Source organism: Pipistrellus hanaki (assembly GCF_964339955.1).
Source record: "Pipistrellus hanaki genome assembly, chromosome: 6".
Classification (NCBI taxonomy): domain Eukaryota; kingdom Metazoa; phylum Chordata; class Mammalia; order Chiroptera; family Vespertilionidae; genus Pipistrellus; species Pipistrellus hanaki.
The window spans coordinates 53,523,070-53,542,269 of NC_140508.1; the positions used below are offsets into that span (position 1 = coordinate 53,523,070).

Here is a 19,200-nt window from a genome sequence, read left to right on the forward strand (position 1 = left end):
CCCCCGGTGTCCAGTGTGGACATTGCCCCCCTGCCCAGAGGTGGGGAGGATGTGTCCAGCGAGGACGTGTGTCATTGGCCACCGGCAGGGCAGAGCGGGTTCTGTGCCGGCCGTTCCCTCGGAGCAGAGCGGCGGGAGGGCCCCTCGCCGCCGCGGAGCCTGCCCGCCGTGAGCGCTGTGGCCGGCGTGGCCAGCACCGGGGAAACCGGATAGCGCCTGCCCGGGAGATTAAAATTTAATCGGGAGACGGCGGTTGTCTCCCGTCAGAACTAGACCTCCCGTGTCATTAACGGGACTTGTTTGCCGGTGTTCTTGGGTTCCTGAGCCAGAGTGGCGTTGTTGTTTGTTGTTGTTGTTGTTGTTTGCTAATCCTCACCCTAGGATATTTTTTCGGCTGGTTTTGAGAGGAGGTGGAAGGGGGGAGAGAGAAACATTGACATGTCACACCGACTGGTTGCCTCCCACACCCACCCTGACTGGGGCCGGAGTCAAACCTGCACCCTAGGGACGTGCCCGCGACTGGGAATAGAACCCGTGGCCTCCTTTGGGCAGGCTGATGCTCTAACCCACATGTGTCAAACACAAGGCCCGCGGGCCAAATCCAGCCCGCCAGGCCTTGCAATGTGGCCCGCACCGCGCTGTCATCACTGCACTCCGCTGTCAGTTTATGACATTGTCAGTTTATGACTGTTCAGTAAACCATTCGGCCCGAAATTTAGGCTGGATTTTAGATTTTGGCCCCTTCTCTGATTGAGTTCGACACCCCTACTCTAACCGCAGAGCTGCGCCAGCCCGCCAGCCAGGGCCGAAGTGCCTTTCTGTGTCACAGTGTGGTTTGCTGTTCTGGAAGCTGGGCTGACCCAGGTACAAGGCGGCTTTCAGTGAAGAAAGCGATGAGACGTCCTGTCGAGTCCAGGCTGCTCTGTGCTCTGATGTGACCTACATGTGGGGTGTGGGGGGTGGGGTGTGGGGTGTGGGGGGCAGACCCACGTCCATGGTGGGGACACCGTGCAGAGAACATGGAAGGGCCGACACGGCTACGTTGGTCTCTAAGCCGTGGCGCCTACAGGCTCGCCTCTGCAGACACCGCCCCGCTGGCCGTGAGGAGCAGGCTCTGGTCTGTGCAGAGGGAGACGGCCACACACTCGGGGTTAGAGACAGTGGCCAGGCAGCATCCCGGTGTTCCGTGTGTGCGGCTGCTTTATCTTTCCGGACGCGTTGTTGAAGGCCTGTGGGGGCACAGCTCAGTTCTCTCCTGGGTGCCCGGGCCTGCAGACTCACCCTAGGATCTCCAGACTCGGAGGCTGCGTCTCAGGCCCTGGTGGTCCTGCGCTGGGAGACCCTGCGCAGCGTGGAAATGTCCGCGTCCCCCCGAAGGTCGCTTCCCACGGGTGAGGAGGAGGTGTGGGGTGGGCACCTGCCGATGCCTATCCCCGGAGCTCAGGGCTCTGCGTGTCGGAACGTGTGGTCGGGGGTCAGAGGACACCGGCGAGGAGGGGCCAGCAGAGTCAGAGCTCTCCCGTCCCAGGCAGGAGCCCGGCAGTTCGTGTCCCAGGTTCTGCCTCTGGGAGCTCCCCCCCTCCCCAGGGGTAGGGAACGTCCCAGGTTACCAGAGGCATCGCTCTCGGTGGGAAGAGCCTGCCTTGTGGGTCAGGGGGCTGTTGAGCTGGGTGGTTTGGGTGCAGCTCTGCCCATGCTGTCTCTGGGGACCCAGAGACCCTGCCTCAGTGGCCCCAGAACTGTTGATCCCTTTTTTTTAAACGAGAGAGAGAGAGAGAGAGAGAGAGAGAGAGAGAGAGAGAGAGAGAGAGAGAGAGAGAAAGAGAGAGAGAGAGAGAGAGAACAGACCAAACAAGACAGCTAGGGGCCTCCGGCCACCGCCCTGAGGAAACGCCGAAGGTTCAGCCTGGCTCCCTCCCCGGCGGTGGATTTGCGTCACGCCAAGTCCAGAGCGTGTGGCTTCGGTGCCATGAAAAGGCTCTCCGGTTTCCTCCGTGGCAGGACGTGTGGGCTTTGCCTCTTAGAAAACTGAGAACGAAGAGGTTTTACCCAAACGGCTGACGCTGCCTCCCCGCTGGGTTCCTACCCCGGGAGGAAAACCTCTCACCCGCAGGGGAGCTCTGAGATTCTCACTGAGCGGGCAGTGGGGTGGCTGACGTGGATGCAAACTCGGACCCAGGGGTGCAGCCGCGGACAGGCGGGTGCCCCTCGCTGAGCCCGGCAGGGCTGGGAGGGGCACGGGGAGCCTGGCTCTTGACACAGGGCATTGTGTGGGGTATCCAAGGAGCCTTCTCCCCTGGAGGGCTCTTAAGAGGGTGGATTAGCGAAGAGACAACTGGGTTCTGAAGCCCTCTGAGCGGAGGTGGTGGAGATGGAAGACCGAGTCTCACAGGGGCCGCTCAGCTGGTCCTCTGGCGCCTGGGGCCGTTCGCTCGCTCTTACGAAGGATGTTGAGCTCGTGGTCATTACAGACGCGTGGCAACGAACAGCTCGGGGTCGGCCAATCCCAGCCCCCGCCCCCGTTAGTGTGCCCTGACGTTCACTGTGAGATGGAAGATGGGACTCGTTTTTAGAATTATGGTCCCATAGCTATCGTATTAGATACCAACAAGTAACTTAAAAGGAACCCCTGAGGGTCATCGAACTCCTCGACTCTGCTGAGTCCCACGATACCTGAGGCTTTGCCTCCCCTCCCTCCCAGTTCGGCTGGGATGAAGCCTGACGCTTCCCCCGATTCTTCCAGCTGCCACGTGCCGCCTGGCTCCTCGTCTGTCCCGTGTCCCGTGTGTGTTCCTCAGATTGGGGCAGGATCTGGGGGATTGCTGCGACTCTGGCTTCGCGTCTGGCCACGTGGTGATCGCCCTCGGGCGGCGGGCCTGTGTCTCTCTCCCTGGTTACTGGTGACATGGCCTGAAGGTGGTTTTCCGTTTTTAAATCGAGAGGCCCGGTTTGAAGGCCTGGCTTGTGCCTGCTCTGCCCCCTCAGTCCTGGGATCTCAAGGGGGTAGGGGTTGGGCCCTGCCAGTCCAGGGGCCCGAGAGGAGGCGGGACGGCTCATGAGCCTGAAGCACCATCGTCATCAGTGAACTGTCCCCAGGCCACCTTCCGAGTTCTGGGGTGCACCTGCCGGTCTCAGTGTCTGTTCCCGTGGGTGGGGGTGCGTCCAGGTCCCCCGGGCGGGTGGGGGTGCAGGGCCGTCGCCGGGAATGGAGTGCTGAGCTGCATCTGTGGAGACCGTGGAGGTCGGCGAAGGGTCTGCCCAGAGAAGGGTGTCCTGGGATCCCCGGGGGCTCCATGAGCGGAGCAGGGCCTCACGCCGGTGCTGCTGTTCGTGAAACCCTCCCGCTGTACACAGACCAGCTCCCCGACGGGTGGGCGGGCGGCAGGGGCTGCGTGGGAAGAAGCCCGCCCTGTGGGGCCCCACGGCCGACTCCTCAGATGCAGCCGAGGGGGTGGGCGGCCGTGGGACGCCGTGGCCCCCCGTGGTAGATGCGGACGGAGGAAAACCCTGAGCGGCTCTCCCATTCTGGATCACAGTGTGTAGGAGGTCCGGTCACCGTGAACGGTGTGTAGAAGAATCCTTCACACGTCTTCTATGTGAAGGAAACGCAAACGCTCAACAGAAAATGAAAGGCTTTTCTCATGGGAAACGACGGTCACAGCAGCCCCGAGAGCAGGGTGATTCAAACCGGGAGGCCCGCATCTTTTCCACCTGGGGAGGCTGCCCACGCACAGCGATGACTCGCTTCCCTGCGTTATCACCGGGGCGTCCCCAGTGCGGGGGCAGGGCTGGCGCAGCATCCCTGGCAGAGACCGGGGAGCCAGGGGGGCGCCCGTCACCTGGCTCCTGCCCATGACCCCTAGGGTGTCAGTGACAGCAGCCACGTGATGGGCATCGCAGGCACTCTGCACGGACGGGCGGACTCGGGCCAGGGCAGCGGGCCAGCCCTCCGGGGCGGATGATGTTAGTAGAACGTGCTCTGATTCTCACACACGGGCCCAACCATCAGCATTTAAAAACATTTTGTTTTGCAAGAATTCCAGGTTCACAGAAAATGGCAGAGATCCGTGTCCCCTTCCGCCAGTGTCCCTGTAACGGACACTGTCGACAGCGGGGAGACCTCCGTGGGCACCGTGTGTGTGCGTGTGCGTGTGCGTGTGCGCGTGCGTGTGTGTGTGTGTGTGTGTGTGTGTGTGTGTGTAGGAGACCAGAGTACGGAGGACAGGCTTTTCTTAGAACCTTATCGATCTCCCAGCAGCTGAGCGAGGTGGAGTTCCTATCGCCCCCATTTTACGAGGGAGGAACCTGAGCAAGAAGGCAGGAGAGAGATGTAGTTCTCTGGAAGCCGCCGGCTGGTCCCGAGCAGGCTTTCCCTGGAAGAGCAGCCGAGAGGGCTCTGCAGGGGCGGCCTCGGCGGCCTCGGGCCTGCCCCTGGGCCTTGCGCCTGGCCCAGCGGGGGCCTTTGGGTAGGAAGGTGTTTGGGACTTTGCAAATCAAAGGCGGCGTGAGCCAGCCCTGCGCCCAAGACTGTTCCGATCAGTCCTCTGTGTGCATGACTCCTGTTGCGGTTTTGAATTTGCTCCTCACATGACGCTCACAGCACCATGTCCCACTGTTGAAGAAATCTTAGGTTTTACCTCACAGACCACCACAGCGGCCCGGAGTGGCGACTCTGTGTCCTCCGGAGTGGTCTTCGCACCCAGAGGGCAGGCTGTTGGGATGGGCCGGGCCTGGGGCCCCTCTGCCTTTAATAAAATGTAGGGTAAGAAATCAGGACTATAGAATCTAGAGATTTTCGACTGAAACCGGTTTGGCTCAGTGGATAGAACGTCAGCCTGCGGACTTAAAGGTCCCGGGTTTGATTCCGGTCAAGGGCATGTATTATACCTTGGTTGCAGGCACATCCCCAGTAGGAGGTGTGTAAGAGACAGCTGATTGATGATTCTCTCTCATTGATGTGTCTAACTCTCTATACCTCTCCTTTCCTCTCTGTAAAAAATCAATAAAATATGTATTAAAAGAAAGAAAGAAAGAATCTAGAGATTTCCAGCAGTGTTCCTGCTGGTGGCATGAAAGTATTTACCTTCTATGTATTTATTTATTTACTTATTTACTTACTATCCACTCATTCATTCATTCATTTACTTATTTATGTTTTGTTTTAAAACCTCACTCCAGGATATTTGTTTATTTGATTTTTAGAGCATGTGGAAGAAAGGGAAGAGGCTGGGGAGGGAGAGAAAATGGATGTGGAAGCCGGGGGTTGAACTTGCAACCCAGGCACATGCCCTTGACCAGGAATCAAGCCCAAGACTTTTTGATGGGCAGACCGATGTTCCAACCACTGAGCAACATCAGCCAGGGCACGTGTGATTTCTAAAAAATTGAATGAGGCCGAAGGTGACTTGGAAGCACGGACGTGTCTGTTGTATTGAGGCAGCAAAGCCCGAGGCTGGGGCTGACGCTCCTGACGGCCGAGCTGGGGTGGCGCTGCGAGGAGAGAGGAGGGATGGCCGCGAGTCACCGCATCGCCCGGCCGCCAGCTGGCATGTTTCGCCCGGACCAGAGACGCACTCGCACTTTATGTGGAGCTGCCAAACTCATGCCGGGCATTTCCAGGCAAAAGCAATCATTTTCGTTGTCCACGATACAGTATGTATTCTGTGAACCGTTCTAACTTTAAATTGTGCACAGTGTGTGGCTGACTCTCAGCGAGACAAGAGCACGTTCTTCACACAGATTCATTCTGTGACATCCAAGTGCAAAGTGCTCTAGGAGACACGTTGTAACTTTCCTCCTCGTTCCTCCCGCCCCCTCACCGCCTCTCACGCTCTTTATTTATTTTTTTAATTTTCTGAGAATCAGATGGACCTAACGTTGTTTTTTTTTTGCTTTGTTTTGTTTTTTTCCTATTTATAGTAAAAGATAGTAGTCTCGTTACCTAGGTCAGCAGTTTATACACAATAATGCAACATAGAAACAGCACGTTGATAACCACTACCGGTGGTCGGCAAACTCATTAGTCAACAGAGCCAAATATCAACAGTACAACAATTGAAATTTCTTTTGAGAACCAAATTTTTTAAACTTCAACTTCTTGTTAACGCCACTTCTTCAAAATAGACTCGCCCAGGCTGTGATATTTTGTGGAAGAGCCACACTCAAGGGGCCCAAGAGTCGCATGTGGCTCGTGAGCCGCAGTTTGCTGACCACAGGTCTAGACGGACGTGCTGTCTTGGAGTCTCTGTCTGTCTGGGAATTGCAGGGAGGCACAAACTGCGTCCCCTCCCCGGGCCCTCGTGTGGAGGCCTCGTGCTCGGGTGGCTCCTGGCCGTGGTGCGGGACACAGAGCAGGTGATGCAGGAACTCACCCAGGAAATGCCCCCCCCCCCCACGGCTGCCCTTTAGAGTCACTCAGAGGTGAGCCTGGTTTCCATGGTGCTGGCGCCCATGCCCGGCCCCGTGACTGGCGTTTCTCTCATTCTCCCGCTCACGCGTCTCTATCCCACTTTTACTGGTCAGGTTGCAGGATGGACTGTCTCCGGAGGTGACGGAGGTGGTGCTGAGGGAGAAACGGCCTGAGCAGGCGGCCCCCTGTGGCTGGGAAGAAGTCCCGATAGCCTGGAGCCGAGCTCCTGGGGAGGTGCCGCCGTTCTTTGGGCCTGTCACTCGGGAGGAAAGTGTGAGGTCCTGCGGGGAGCTGTTTCTCTGTTTTCCGTGTCCATCACGGAAAACGACAGGTTCCTGAGTGGAAGAGATGAGGATTAAGAAATATTGAAAAAAGAAAGAGACAGAGAGGCAGAAATAGATTCATCAAGCTGGGTGCTAGGTGGGTGCCACCCTCTCTTATGGAGAGGCAGCCAGCGACCCCCCAAGCCACGCAGCAGCTTTATTTATAGGGTCAAAGGAGCTTATTTGCATTCTTAACTAGGCCCTAGTGTTACTGGATTTACATATCTAGACCCGCCCCTGCTGACACCTGGACAAAGGTGCTCGGCCAGTGCCTCGGGCTCGGCTAACAATTTGAAGAATATTCATGTGCCTTCTCAGGCGGCCCTCTATAAGGTCCTCCACGGGAGATGTTCCCATCTTTTCTGGGAGCCTCACTGCGAAGACCCGCCAGGCCTTGGCCACGGGCCTCAGTGACTGAGCCGCCTGTGTGAGGACGTGGCCTCGCTGCCGGGGCGAGGGGGCGCCATGCGCGGGGTCTAACGCTGTGCTGTTCTCTTCCAGCCCTTCGCTCCCTGCCCTCGACTGGCAGCTGCCGTCGCACTCGGGGCCCTACGAGTTGAGGATCGAGGTGCAGCCCAAGTCCCACCACAGAGCCCACTACGAGACGGAGGGCAGCCGGGGGGCCGTGAAGGCGTCGGCGGGGGGACACCCCAGCGTGCAGGTACCGGCGTGCTCGCCCGGGCTTCTCGGGGCCGCAGGCAGCTTCGTGGCGACCACTAGCATCTCTTCCTTTTCCCTCTTTAAAAATAAGCTATCCCCTCCCAACCGGTCTCTCGAAATGCTCTGAGGCTGGTGAAGGCCCGGTGTCCCTGGTGCCTTAGAGGCGGAGGGACTCCGTGCTGCTCCTCTCGCTGCCGCGGGTGGGTCAGCTGCAGCCGTGGGGGGCGGGGCTCGGCGGCAGGGCCAGTGCCACCCCCTCACGGCACTTTGGAGGAAGTAGGGTTTAGGGTAAGGTGACCAGACATCCCGCTTTGGGCGGGACAGTCTTTGGAAAGAATCGGGACTTTTTTAAAACGCCGAGGGACACGGGACAAATTGTTAAAAAGCAGGACGTCTGGTCACCTTAGTTTCGGGTTAGAGCTGGTGTCCGGGGAGCACTGTGGTCACCGTGACAGGGACAGGGGTCGTCTGCCGCCCTAACCCTGACCCCTGCTCCCCCCGGGCAGTGGGTCTGAAGGCCCCGGGGGCTGTGGGCAGGCAACAGAGTTTCCCTTGGTCACAGGTCACCTAAGAAGCTGTGATCCCTGCCTTCCCCCTCGGGCTCCTGGTGTGACCATCACGTTGGGGGTGGGCGGGCCTCGCCCCAGAGCTCCAGGCCATGCGGCGATGACAAGAACGTTTCCCCCGAAGCCGTGCCCACCCCGGCCAAGCCCGGCCCCGCTTTCGGGGATGCTGCCAGCGGGCGCCCGTGCGAGGCTTTATTCCACTGAAATCAGTTAGAGCTTGGGAGGGAGGAGGGCACGCCGGTCAACGCGGCGGCTGGCACGGCAATCAACGCCATCAGGCAGGCGCCGGGGGCGGCACTCGGCCCCGCGGGGACGGTAGGGGGCACTTGTGGCCGTGCACTTGGCCCCGGGTAATACCTGCCTGGTGAGCTGCTCGACCCGGCACAGCCCGTGACATTTTAAATTGCCGCCTCCTGGGGGAGAAAGGTCAGGCACGCCTGCGTCTAGCTGCGCTCCACGGCTGCAGGCATTTAACTCCCTTTCTGGCCACAGTTTCCATGGACGATGGTGGTTGTGGCTGAGTGGGAGCGGCGCTCCAGCCGCGAGAGAAACAAGGAGGAAGCAGCGAGAACTAACAGCCCGCCCGCGGCCTGTGAATGCCGGCAAGGGGGGACGCGGGGACGCGGGCGATGTGGTGCGGCTGGGGTGCTGTGTCTCACCGGCGGCTGGGGACTGTCCCAGGGGAGGGTGCGCAGAAAGTCCGTGTCCACCTTCACCCCTTCAGTGTCCTGGGCGGCTGGGGTCACACCATCAGTGTGACAGCTGGGAGCACTGACGCCTTTTGGGGGAATTATAAACATTTAAAATGGCCTCAGGAATTAGTTCAAATTAAAGGGCGGCCAAGTGGGAGGGCCTGGCTCTGTGTTTAAACGGAACAGACAGCCCCCCCCCCCCATCAGTGCCCAAGCACAAGGCTCAGAGCGTCTGCCAGCGTCTCGCCGCGAGGGGCTGGTCATGGAGGCCTTTCGGACCTCGTGGTGCCAGCGCGTTTGTGTCTGTGCAGGTGTGAGGCAAGAGTGAAAAATAGGGATTTGTTCAGAGGGGCGGGGGGGCGGTCTTTTCTGGTTTGTGGACCACACGTCAGATAAAGACTGCGTTCGCACACAGTCATAAAACAGATGAGCTGTGATGGCTCGGTGCCCACAGCCTGCCCTGCACGGCACCACGTGGCATGTGCTCTGACACCGGGACCCACACCCGCACCCTCGCCTCCTTCAGAAACGGCTGAGATCACGGGGCCTCGGCCCGACGTGACCGGCCGCGGCTCTGATCAAACTGCTGTCACCGTGGATCGAGGGAGAGCCACCCAGCGGACCCAGGAACTCTTGCCGGATAAACGGGCGCTGTCCCGGGCACCTCCGGCGGTCAGACCTTCCACTTCTCCGAGAGCTTGTCTGGGAAGTGAGCCCACGACCTTCTGCAGGAGGGGACGCCGAGCTGTCCCACAGCCCCTGCTCTGCACCCGCCACAGCAACAACCTCCTTTCCGGACGGTGAGGGGACACAGGGGCCTCGTGGCTCACCCAGCATCGCCCAGTGGGTGGGTCGAGGAGCGTGCAGGACGCTTTCCACACTCAGGACTCTCCTGGACTCTCCGGTCACCGACAGCACTAGGAGGCACGTTGGGGAGCCCGAGGGCAGCTCACCCCGCACCCCCTCCCCCATGGCCACGGCACGCAGGCACGGCTCTGGAGACAGCAGTGGCTCTGAGAAGGGGCAGTTCCGCCACCTTCTCAGGGACAGGAAAGCAGAGAGGTCGTCGCCTGGATGGACGGCAGGAAGATGCCTCTCCAGGGAGACGGGCAGGCTGGCCTCTCCCCGTGTTGTTACGAATAAAGCAGAAGTGACATCCCCGAGGAGCCTGGGCCTGGTGCCGTACCTTCTACAGAAGAGAACACGGGGTCACCGAGCCCCAGCCAATCGTCTCTTCTCTGTCACCTGAAGCCCCGCCTCCTGTCACCCTCCGGCCTCCGTCCCGGCCTCCTTCGTCCCTCCGCTCTGCCGTCCGTGTCCCCGTCCCCAGAACGCCGCTCACGTGAGCATCCAGAGAGCCCATCTGGGGTGTCCTGTGTCCCTGCTTCTGTTGGGGCTCGAGGAGCCGCCCGGGGAGGCCCCTGCTCTCTGACCCAGGGGTCGAAGGGCGAAGCTCTGTTTACCAAGTCACCAAAACAACTTTGCCGATAGCATCTAGCCCATCACGCAGGAGGCCGGTGTATGAATAATGAATCAGCCATGGAAATGTGAAACACAGCGAAGGCTTTGTCGATTCCTGAACAGCATTTTGGGTTTGCTGGTCAGTTATGAGTGACCACGTCACCCCTGTCCGGCCGAGGAGGAACGGGTCCAGAGCTGGGGGCCAGCTGAGCCCTGCTGGGCTCAGGCCTCACCCTGGCCACGGGGATCCCCCCAGCCTCAGGCTTGGGCTCAGACGGGGCAGATACCTTTCTGTCGTCCTGACACGTGAGAGCTGAAACCGCAGAATGAACGCAGTTGCTTCCTGTCTGATGGTTCAAGTCAGCATCCAGAGTTAGGCTCTTACAGTTTTCATTTTACAAAGCCCCCGATTCCTCCCAGCACCCCCCCCCTCCACACCCCCCACACCCCCACCCCGGGCTCGTAGGGGCAGCTGACTGCTCAACACTGTGAGACTTAGGCCCTGGGGGGCTCAAATCCTGGGACAAACGGTGACTCCCTGTCATCCACTGTCCACAACATGCGTGTTTACCCACAGCTTCATCCCACTTTGCATCCATTTGTCCACAGCCGAGGCGGGGCTGTTAACCTGGGAAGGCAGGGGTTCACAAAGCCAGAGACGTGGATATCCCTGAGGTAAATCCCTATTTCACGGCAAACCCTAGGTCCGCCTTGGAGCCAAGCTGCAGGTCTGCTCAGGGCCCGGCACGGGGGCCGAAGGCTGGGCTGCGGCTTTAAAATGCAGGTCTGAGCCCACCAGACACCCGTGCCCCCCCCTCCCACCCCCCGCAGCCGCATGCCGCTGACCTGCCTGGGGGCGGATTAATTTTTCATGGGTCGGCTCAGTCGCTGGGCACCTGCCCTCTACTCTTTCACGGCGCCTAGGCAGGTGGTCGGCTCCTTCAGGGCTAGGTCCCCACGAGCCCAGGATTGCACCCTCGTGTGGGGCCTCCGTTGTTGTGTCAGGCGCCGGTGAGGCCGTGGCGTGCTCTTTCCTCCCTCCTGCAAAGCCGCGTGGCTGTGAGTGGGAAGGTGGAGGCCGGTGACGATAATAATGAGGAGCGGGGCGAGGGCTGGTGGGCCGTGCGTGGCCTTCACCCAGAGCCCCGGTTCACCTTTGTCCACTGCGTTCAAAGGCTGTTCTGTGTGTGAGGAGGGGCCCCGGGTGGGGGGACATCACCTCCCGAGTTGCTGTTACACAGCTGATCCTAAGCCACTGTGGGCTGTGGCACCCGAGTGCCGACGGCCTGGGCCGGGGTCCGGGCCGCTGGGCACGCTGTCCCAGCGGCTGGCAGTGGCCTCGCCTCTCTCCGGGAGCACGGGGCCCCCTTTCCGGATACAGCACTTTGCTCCGGGTCAGCATCGAGACGGGCACACAACCGCCCCTTGACCGGCCACTCAGTGGCTGTCCCTCACAGCACTCGGTGCCAGGGGCAGGGCAGCTGACGGCAGGCTGGTGTCTGGCCTGTGGGCAATGGGCATCTGGCCGGCATTGCCCATGTACCAGTGCAGGAGCCCCTGGGAGGTCTCCGGGCCCGGCACTGGCCGTTGTGCCAGCCCTGCCCTGACTCATGGATGGCAAGCACAGGCCAGGCATGGCCTCCAGGAGGCTCCCCTCTGTCCCTCTGCTCACTGGGTGGCCGACAGCCCTTGTCCTGGGGCAGGTGATTTACAGTCTCGCCCTCCGACGGCTCCGGGGGCACACACAGCGGTCATGACCTCTGACCACACGAGCTGTGCCTCTCAGGGCTCCTTGGGCCTCCGCCCCTGCCAGGTCTGACCCACCACGCCTACCCCCTCCCGCCCCGCACTGCCACTACGTTCAGGCCCGCGTGTGAGGCGGGCAGCTGTGGCATCGGGGGAGTGGCCTTGTGAGGAGGCTCCACCGGGCCTCACTCTGCCACCAGCCCCTGTGTGTCCGAGCACCTCATCTGGTTCAGCTGCCCCAGGGCCATCCCGCCTGCTGGAGACCTATGGCTTCTCCTTCTATTTTTGTGTCTAGAAATTCCCATATGCCTCAGGGAGAGCTCTGGGAAGCGGGGCCTGAGGAAACACCAGGCATTGGAGCAAACCCACGCGGCCCACTCAGCCCGGGAATGGGAATTGGATGCCCTGGGCCCTGATGGCGACAGCGAGGCCGGGGCCTGCGCCCAGAGCCCGGCCGGACATTTCCTCTCCAAATCCCCTCACGACCTTCCATGTGGAAGCCACGTCCCATCCTGGGACACAGAGGTGGAGGCAGAGGGGCTGGCGTGAGACAGAATGCCCTGAGATGAGGATTCCGGGGCAGCCCAGCAGGCAGGAGAGAGGCCCCGCAGGGGGGACGGTGCCTCCCCTGCACGGAGGGCGTGGCCAGCGCCTGGGCGTCCTCACAGGGCAGGACCCGGCCCCCTGTGGGAGGAGAGGAAGTGCAGGCGGCTTTGAGTGCACGGTCTGCGAGGAGAGGCCTGGGGAGCACCACTCCCTATGGAATGGAGCCGCGTGCGGGGAGGGGTCGGAGCCAGGTAGGCGTGTGCTTCGGAAGACAGCGGGGTGGCCCAGCGTGGACAGAGGCCCTCGGGCCACGTCCCTGGCATTTCGGCTTCTCAAATATTTACGCAGATAAACTCCCTGAACACGGTCCTCACTCGTTTTCTGCCTTTTTAAGAAAAGTAGAAAAAGGTCACACACAAAACCCAGAAACGCTAGGAAGGAGCTCTTTTTCTTGCAAGGAACATTGTGCGGCCTCGTGCAGCCTTTTTGTTGCCAGAACCGAGTCTGTGACTTGTGTGCAGTTTAAAAACTGTGGCTGGAAGGCTTTCGTGTCCTGGCGATTTACACCATTTCATTTTACTGCACAAGCCTGGTTTTGTCTGAGAGAACATGCATGGTCTGACTCAGTACTAAAGCAGCAGCATCCACAAGGACTGCTCTTAGAAGTAAGGTGACACCTTGTGGTGTAAACTCCGTGTGGACATTGGGTCATCGCACACACGTGCACACGTACACACATGCAATACACACGTTTGCACATGCATACACATGTACACGGTGCACACCTATACACATGCACAACACGGTGGGAGCTGGGAAGAGTGGCCTGCTGAGACATGAGTCACTGAGACCAGCTCTGCAGGTGAGTCCTGGTGGGAGCTGCAGGTGCACAGCCAGCTCTGTTCCCGCCCTCCCACGGGGAGATCCACATCCTCCCATCACTCGCTGTCACTGTAGGGCGGTTCCCCTGGGCTGACTGAGCCCAGAGCCAGTGCCAGCATCCTCATCCCTGCACATCTGCACACCCTGGTGCCGGGCACATGCACACACACGTGTACACACATCACACTGGCACACACACCAACCAGCCTTGTGAGGAAGTGAGTATCTTGGGCCCTTCGTCTGGCAGCTTTAACCTGCAGGACATCGTGAACCGGGAGGCTGTGGCCCTGAAACTCACGTTTACAAATGCCTGGGCTCTGCCTGCACCCCGTTTAGCAGATGCCTGGGAAGGTGTGGCCCAGAGGGTGGGGTAAGGTGCCTGGGCTCACACGTGTTCTCACACAGTTTGGGGGCTTTTCCTGTGACTTTTGGCTCCATTTTGTTGCCACTGGTTATTTCTAGTTTTCCACTTTCCTTAATAAGGAGGCAAGAAATCGGTGTCTTTACCACTGTCAGCTGTGCTTTGACGATCACATGTCACCACAGCAGGCCGCTCCCCCCACAGACAGTGGCCCCAGACGAGCTCATGGCCACCCCTGTCACTCACAGTCCCAGAATGGGTGCTAGAGACTGTGATTTCCCTCTCCATTATCTGGCAGAGATGTGGGATGTAAGAACGCTGCTCACAGAGCGTCCCCACGACTTGTCCCTCGCCACCGCCTTCGCCGCGAGGCCCGGCCTCCTGTGCAGTTGGCCGCGAGGATCTGGGGACTGCACGTGTAATTAACGTGACGATGCTCATACTACAGCCTCCGAGTTAATCCATAGCAAGAACATTTGGGTAAAAAGAAGTGAAACCCTTTTCAGAACTGAATTTTCCCTCCCGTCGTAGTTCCTTTTGGCATCAGGTAAAGACACAAATTTGACATCTGGGTTAAATGCATAATTTCCCTTTGCTCCTGGGTCAGCGCTCAATCACTGAGCCACACTGGCCAGGCCATAATTTCCCTTGAAAAGGAATCAATTCCCCTCAACTGGTTCTTTGTTCACATGATACAGCCTTCCCCTGTATGTATGTGTACGTATATGTGTGTATGTCCTGTATGTGTATGTGTGCGCGAATGTGTTGGGGGGAATGGGCATGGGAGCACTGCTTGAATTTCAATATTGAATAAACTTGACCTCAATCTCTCCCCTCACCTGTCATCATCTCCCGTGTAAGTGCTGAGCTAAGCACAGGAGCTAAAAACAAACATTTTTATGTGTAGAAAACTCAGTAGCTCTTACACCTTGAAATGGAATAATGCATTTTGTTTAGCATAGAGAGGTCATTGTTATGACAGGTAATTTTATAAATATTATCCTAAATATTATCCTGACAGATACTATAATGTGCCAGAGGCTGAAAACTATGCAGTGCAATGTGTGAAGTATTTAAATTACTTTTCTTAAAATGAACTTCATGTTTTAAATAATAGATGTTTACCTCCCAGGTTAAACCCCATATATTCCCATTTTCACTGAAATAGCATGTTTTTAAAAGGCTAGTTATACCCACAATCCATTGCATCCCATACCATCTGATCATCTCCACAGTGGGAGTCCCTGGGGGATTTTAAATTGTCATTTTCAAAATATCTGACCCTAGCCCGGCCATGTCAGGCCAGCAGGACTGCCTCCTGGCTCTGTGGAGCTCACCTGAGCCGCACGAGACAAAGTTTAGGCCAAAGACTCATTTTCTTGCATCAGGTTCACCAAATAGGACACAGAATGGCAAAATTTGTCTCTTAATCAACCTCTGATTTAAATTTAATATTTTCTGATTATAAGATGTAGGCTTGGGAGCTTGGGTCCAGCGTGGACTTAGGTTCCTTAGTAAGTTCACTAACCTGGCAGAGACTGGAGTCACATTCCCAGAAGGAGGCGGGAAGGCGTGGCCTGGACAGTGGGCTCGGTCTCCTGTACTCACTGCACATGTTCCCGTGCAGAAGCTCCTGTCTGCACCTGGGGAAAGGTCTTCAGTCCACAGGAACACACGTCGTTCCTGCAGGGTAAGAGCCACCTGAGGTGAGGTGCTGGCGGGTCCCTGAGGAGACCGGGGAGGTCTGCCTTAGTGTTCACCTGCACGCGGCCAGGAGGAGAGCACGTGGACGGAGCAGGCGAGGGAGAGACCACCCCACGCCCCATGCTAAGCCCAGCTCTCTGTTCCTGCCAGCCTCTCCGGTTCCATGTGGAAACTCAGGTGTGTCAGCTGCAGGTGGGAGACACGCTCCGTGTGTGTGCACGGGCCTTGCACACTGTCCTTAGTTCAAACGTGTCAGAGACCCGAGAGTCAGGATGACACTCGGTAGTTTCAATAGGAAAGGACCACTTTGAGGTCGATCACGTCGGCAATGCTCAGGAGCGAGGCATAGGCAGGCAGACAGAGCTAAGACTAGGACACGCACACTGCAACCGGGAGTGCAGTCTCCCCACCACGCACAGGGCTCCAGAGGGGCTGGGGCTGCTGAGTGTGCATGTGATCGTGTGTGTGTGTGTGTGTGTGTGTGTGTGTGTGTGTGTGTGTATGCATGTCTGAATGTGAATGCCTGTAAGTGTGTGCATGATGAGTGTGCGTGAGTGGACTGTCCCCTGTGGTTCAGACTGGGAACATGTCTGTACTCACCCTCTGTGCACCATCCTCGTCTGGCTCTGTCACCTCTCCCCGGGGCGTTCAGAGCCTCCTGCTCCATTGGCCACAGCAGGGGACAGGTGTGGTCTGTGAGCATTGATGGGCGGCTGCAGAGTGCTCGCCAGGACAGCATAGACCAGGCCCTGAGCAAGCCCGTGTTGGGTGTCCCGGAGCTGCTGGGAGTTACTGGAAGCTGCAAATGCATGCATCTCAGGGGCTGCAAACTGGTCTGTGCGTGTGACAGCCTGTGGATGGTGTCATGGGGGCAATACTGAAAGGGCTGCTGGTATTTCAGCTGGTCCTACTGAAGGGCCGTCTGAGACAGGGAGAAGGATCATGTCCCGTTGGGCACTTGATTCTACCAAGCAAGCGGCTTAGTCAGTGTCACCCAACTTTCTGATAGCGCCCCCCAGCTGCATGGGGTCCTCACAGCTGTCACTGGCCAAGCAGACACAGGGTGTCCTCGCAGGCTGTGGTGCACATGGGAGGCAGGTGGGTCTGAGGAATAGGCAGCCGCTTCCCAGAGGGACCCATGTGCTGGGAGGGACCCATGTGCTGGGAGGAACTGTGTGCTGGCAGGGACTGTGTGCTGGGAGGAACTGTGTGCTGGCAGGGACTGTGTGCTGGGAGGACCGTGTGCTGGGAGGAACTGGGGCTCCTTCCCACCTGCCTGTCCTGCAGAGAAGACAGCACGACTGTGAGCATCATCACTGTCCTCATCCTGCATGCTGGTCACAGCGGTGGTTGTAGCTACACATGCGTGTGTGTACACACGTGTGTGAGTCGGTACGTGTGTGCCTGTGTGTGCTTGAACATAGGCAGCAGTGTTGAAAGCCTGCATGTCACCAACTGCCCCAGGACCTGGGGGTAAGATGGCCTTTCCGGGCTCCCGGTTTCATTATCACAGAGAAGCAAAGGGGCCGAGGGGGAGAGACTAACCCCGAGCACCTGTCACCGGCTTCCTTTTGAATTCGACTCTGCTCATGAAAGTTTAATTGCCTCTGCGCGGCCCGTGCGCGGGTGCTGAGCGGGTTCTGTTCTCTCGCCAGCTCCACGGCTACCTGGAGAGCGAGCCCCTCACGCTGCAGCTGTTCATTGGGACGGCGGACGACCGTCTGCTGCGGCCGCACGCCTTCTACCAGGTGCACCGCATCACGGGGAAGACCGTGTCCACCACCAGCCACGAGGCCGTGCTCTCCAACACCAAGGTCCTGGAAATCCCGCTCCTGCCAGAGAACAACATGAGAGCCATGTAAGCACTGCCCGCCACGCTGCTGGGTGCTCAGGGCCCGGCTAGTGTGTGCTCGGCATTCGTAGCCCCCACGCCCCACGGCTCAGTAGCCCAGTTCCTAAACAAACTTCACAAAGATTAGTGACGATTTCTGTCTTTCTGGGGTCTCAGCCAGTTAAACAGCCCTGCAGCTGTGAGCAACCCCCTTCCCCCAGTGCCCGCCTTCAGCTCCCAGACAGGGCCCCAATGGGAGGCACGGTTAACCTGCAAACGTTGAACAGTTACAGAGAACACCGTGTCTGGGCCGAGTCCTTGACGTGTAGTCTGCTCCGACTCGCTCGTTTAGAGTTGAGGCTTACACGCCTCACATCTGAATGGGGCCGGTACTCATGGTTTCATGAATCCTCTAATTGAGTGACTGCCGGGGGCTGTGCACGTCACTCCTGAGCTGTGGACGCCACAGAGAAAGAGACCACAGTCATCCCACGGGATTTACATCCCGCTGGGCCCAGGGGGGTGTATCAGAGCTTGGTGGCCCCTGGAGGTCAGGACAGTGTCCCTGAGGCAGCAAGCTGGGTATGCAAGGAGGCAGCGTTTGCAAAGGCCCTGGGGCAGCCGAGTTTGGGGTGTTGATGGGGACAGCGTGGGAGGTAGGGCAGGCCGGGCCACAGTGTGGAGGACTTCGAGTGGAATTTTGGTAAGTTTTGGAAGGAAACCGTTCAAGTTGAAAATAGAGGGAAAGTTTTCTCTTCTTGTGGATTTTCCCCAGATTTGCCCACACCTCTGAGGTCATTCTCAGCCCCTGGGTTTAGCTCAAGAGCTGGAGTCAGTTTCCCACAGACCAGGCGGTCGGGTGGTAGGAGAGCCCACGGGTCCTCAGCAGCAGCAGCTGTGACGTCGGTGAGAGCCGTCCAGGTTCAGGGACACACCTGGAGCCATCGCTGGTCCCCAGTCCGCACCAGTGGGCCCGCTGAGTGTTTGAGCGTGCCTCCTCCAGCTTCCTGAAAGGAAAAGTATCCATTTCCCCCGGCAGTCTGTACACAGACTGTTGTGCCGGAGTCTAGTGCTCAGTGAAGCTGAACAAAATCATAGGAAGCTGTAGGAAATTTGGGATCTTGAGCTGAGCGATGGGGCTGCTGCCAGAACCTTAAATAAACGAACTTAGCTCCGAGACGGAGCGGCAGGTCCTGACTCTGGGTTCCCGGGGCAGTGTCCTGCTCGGGTCCCTCCAGGCCCCGCACTGGTCGTCGCTGTGGGCCTGCCCATGTCTGTGCGGGTGGACAAAGGGGGACCACGGCAGTAGGGACTCGGCTGTCTGCATGGCCCCCACTCCCATGCCGGGGTAGACGGCAGGGTGTGTCCTGTCCCAGAGTGTGTCTGTCCTGCCGGGTGGGCCCGGGCGGATGGAGCATCGAGGACGGGCGTCCCGTCCTGCCCGTGGGGTGGGACCAGCAGGCAGTGGACTCTTGTTTTGGCAGCATTGACTGTGCCGGGATCCTGAAGCTCCGGAACTCGGACATCGAGCTGCGCAAGGGGGAGACGGACATCGGCAGGAAGAACACGCGTGTGAGGCTGGTGTTCCGGGTGCACATCCCGCAGCCCAGCGGCCGCACGCTGTCGCTGCAGGTGGCCTCCAACCCCATCGAGTGCTGTGAGTATCCCGCCGTGCTGACCTCGCGTCCTCACCTTTCGTGTGGCCCTGAGGGGTGGGTGCCGTCCGCTGACACGTTCTCCTGGGCAGTCTGGGCACACACCCCTCCGTCTAACAGTCCCACCCCGTGTGGTGACGGCAGGCACGGTTAGCAGCGTCAGTACAGGGCCTGGACTGGTCCCAGCTCCAACGGGGGAGTTGGGGTAAAAGTGAAAGGAAGTTTGTCTTGAAACACAGACCCCTGCGGTGATCGGATTTGCGTTAACCCCTCCCACGGGAGGCTGGGAAGCTGAGCATCCCCCTGTGGTCTTGCTTCCGTGTGGTCTGGGGTCCCTCCTCTTGCGATGGTTTTACTAGTCTTT

The 19,200-nt window shown here is 58.9% G+C and overlaps 1 protein-coding gene across 3 annotated transcripts in view; it reads left to right on the top strand.

The window, feature by feature from the left end:
• NFATC1 (nuclear factor of activated T cells 1) overlaps nucleotides 1–19,200 on the top strand; it is a 95,940-nt gene that overhangs the window by 19,598 nt on the left and 57,142 nt on the right. For all 3 annotated transcript variants that reach the window (XM_084888042.1, XM_084888043.1, XM_084888041.1), the window contains exons 3-5: nucleotides 7,234–7,393; nucleotides 17,006–17,208; nucleotides 18,666–18,838. In XM_084888042.1, the coding sequence (XP_084744168.1) occupies nucleotides 7,234–7,393; nucleotides 17,006–17,208; nucleotides 18,666–18,838 (536 nt within the window). The remainder of the gene's footprint in view (nucleotides 1–7,233; nucleotides 7,394–17,005; nucleotides 17,209–18,665; nucleotides 18,839–19,200) is intronic.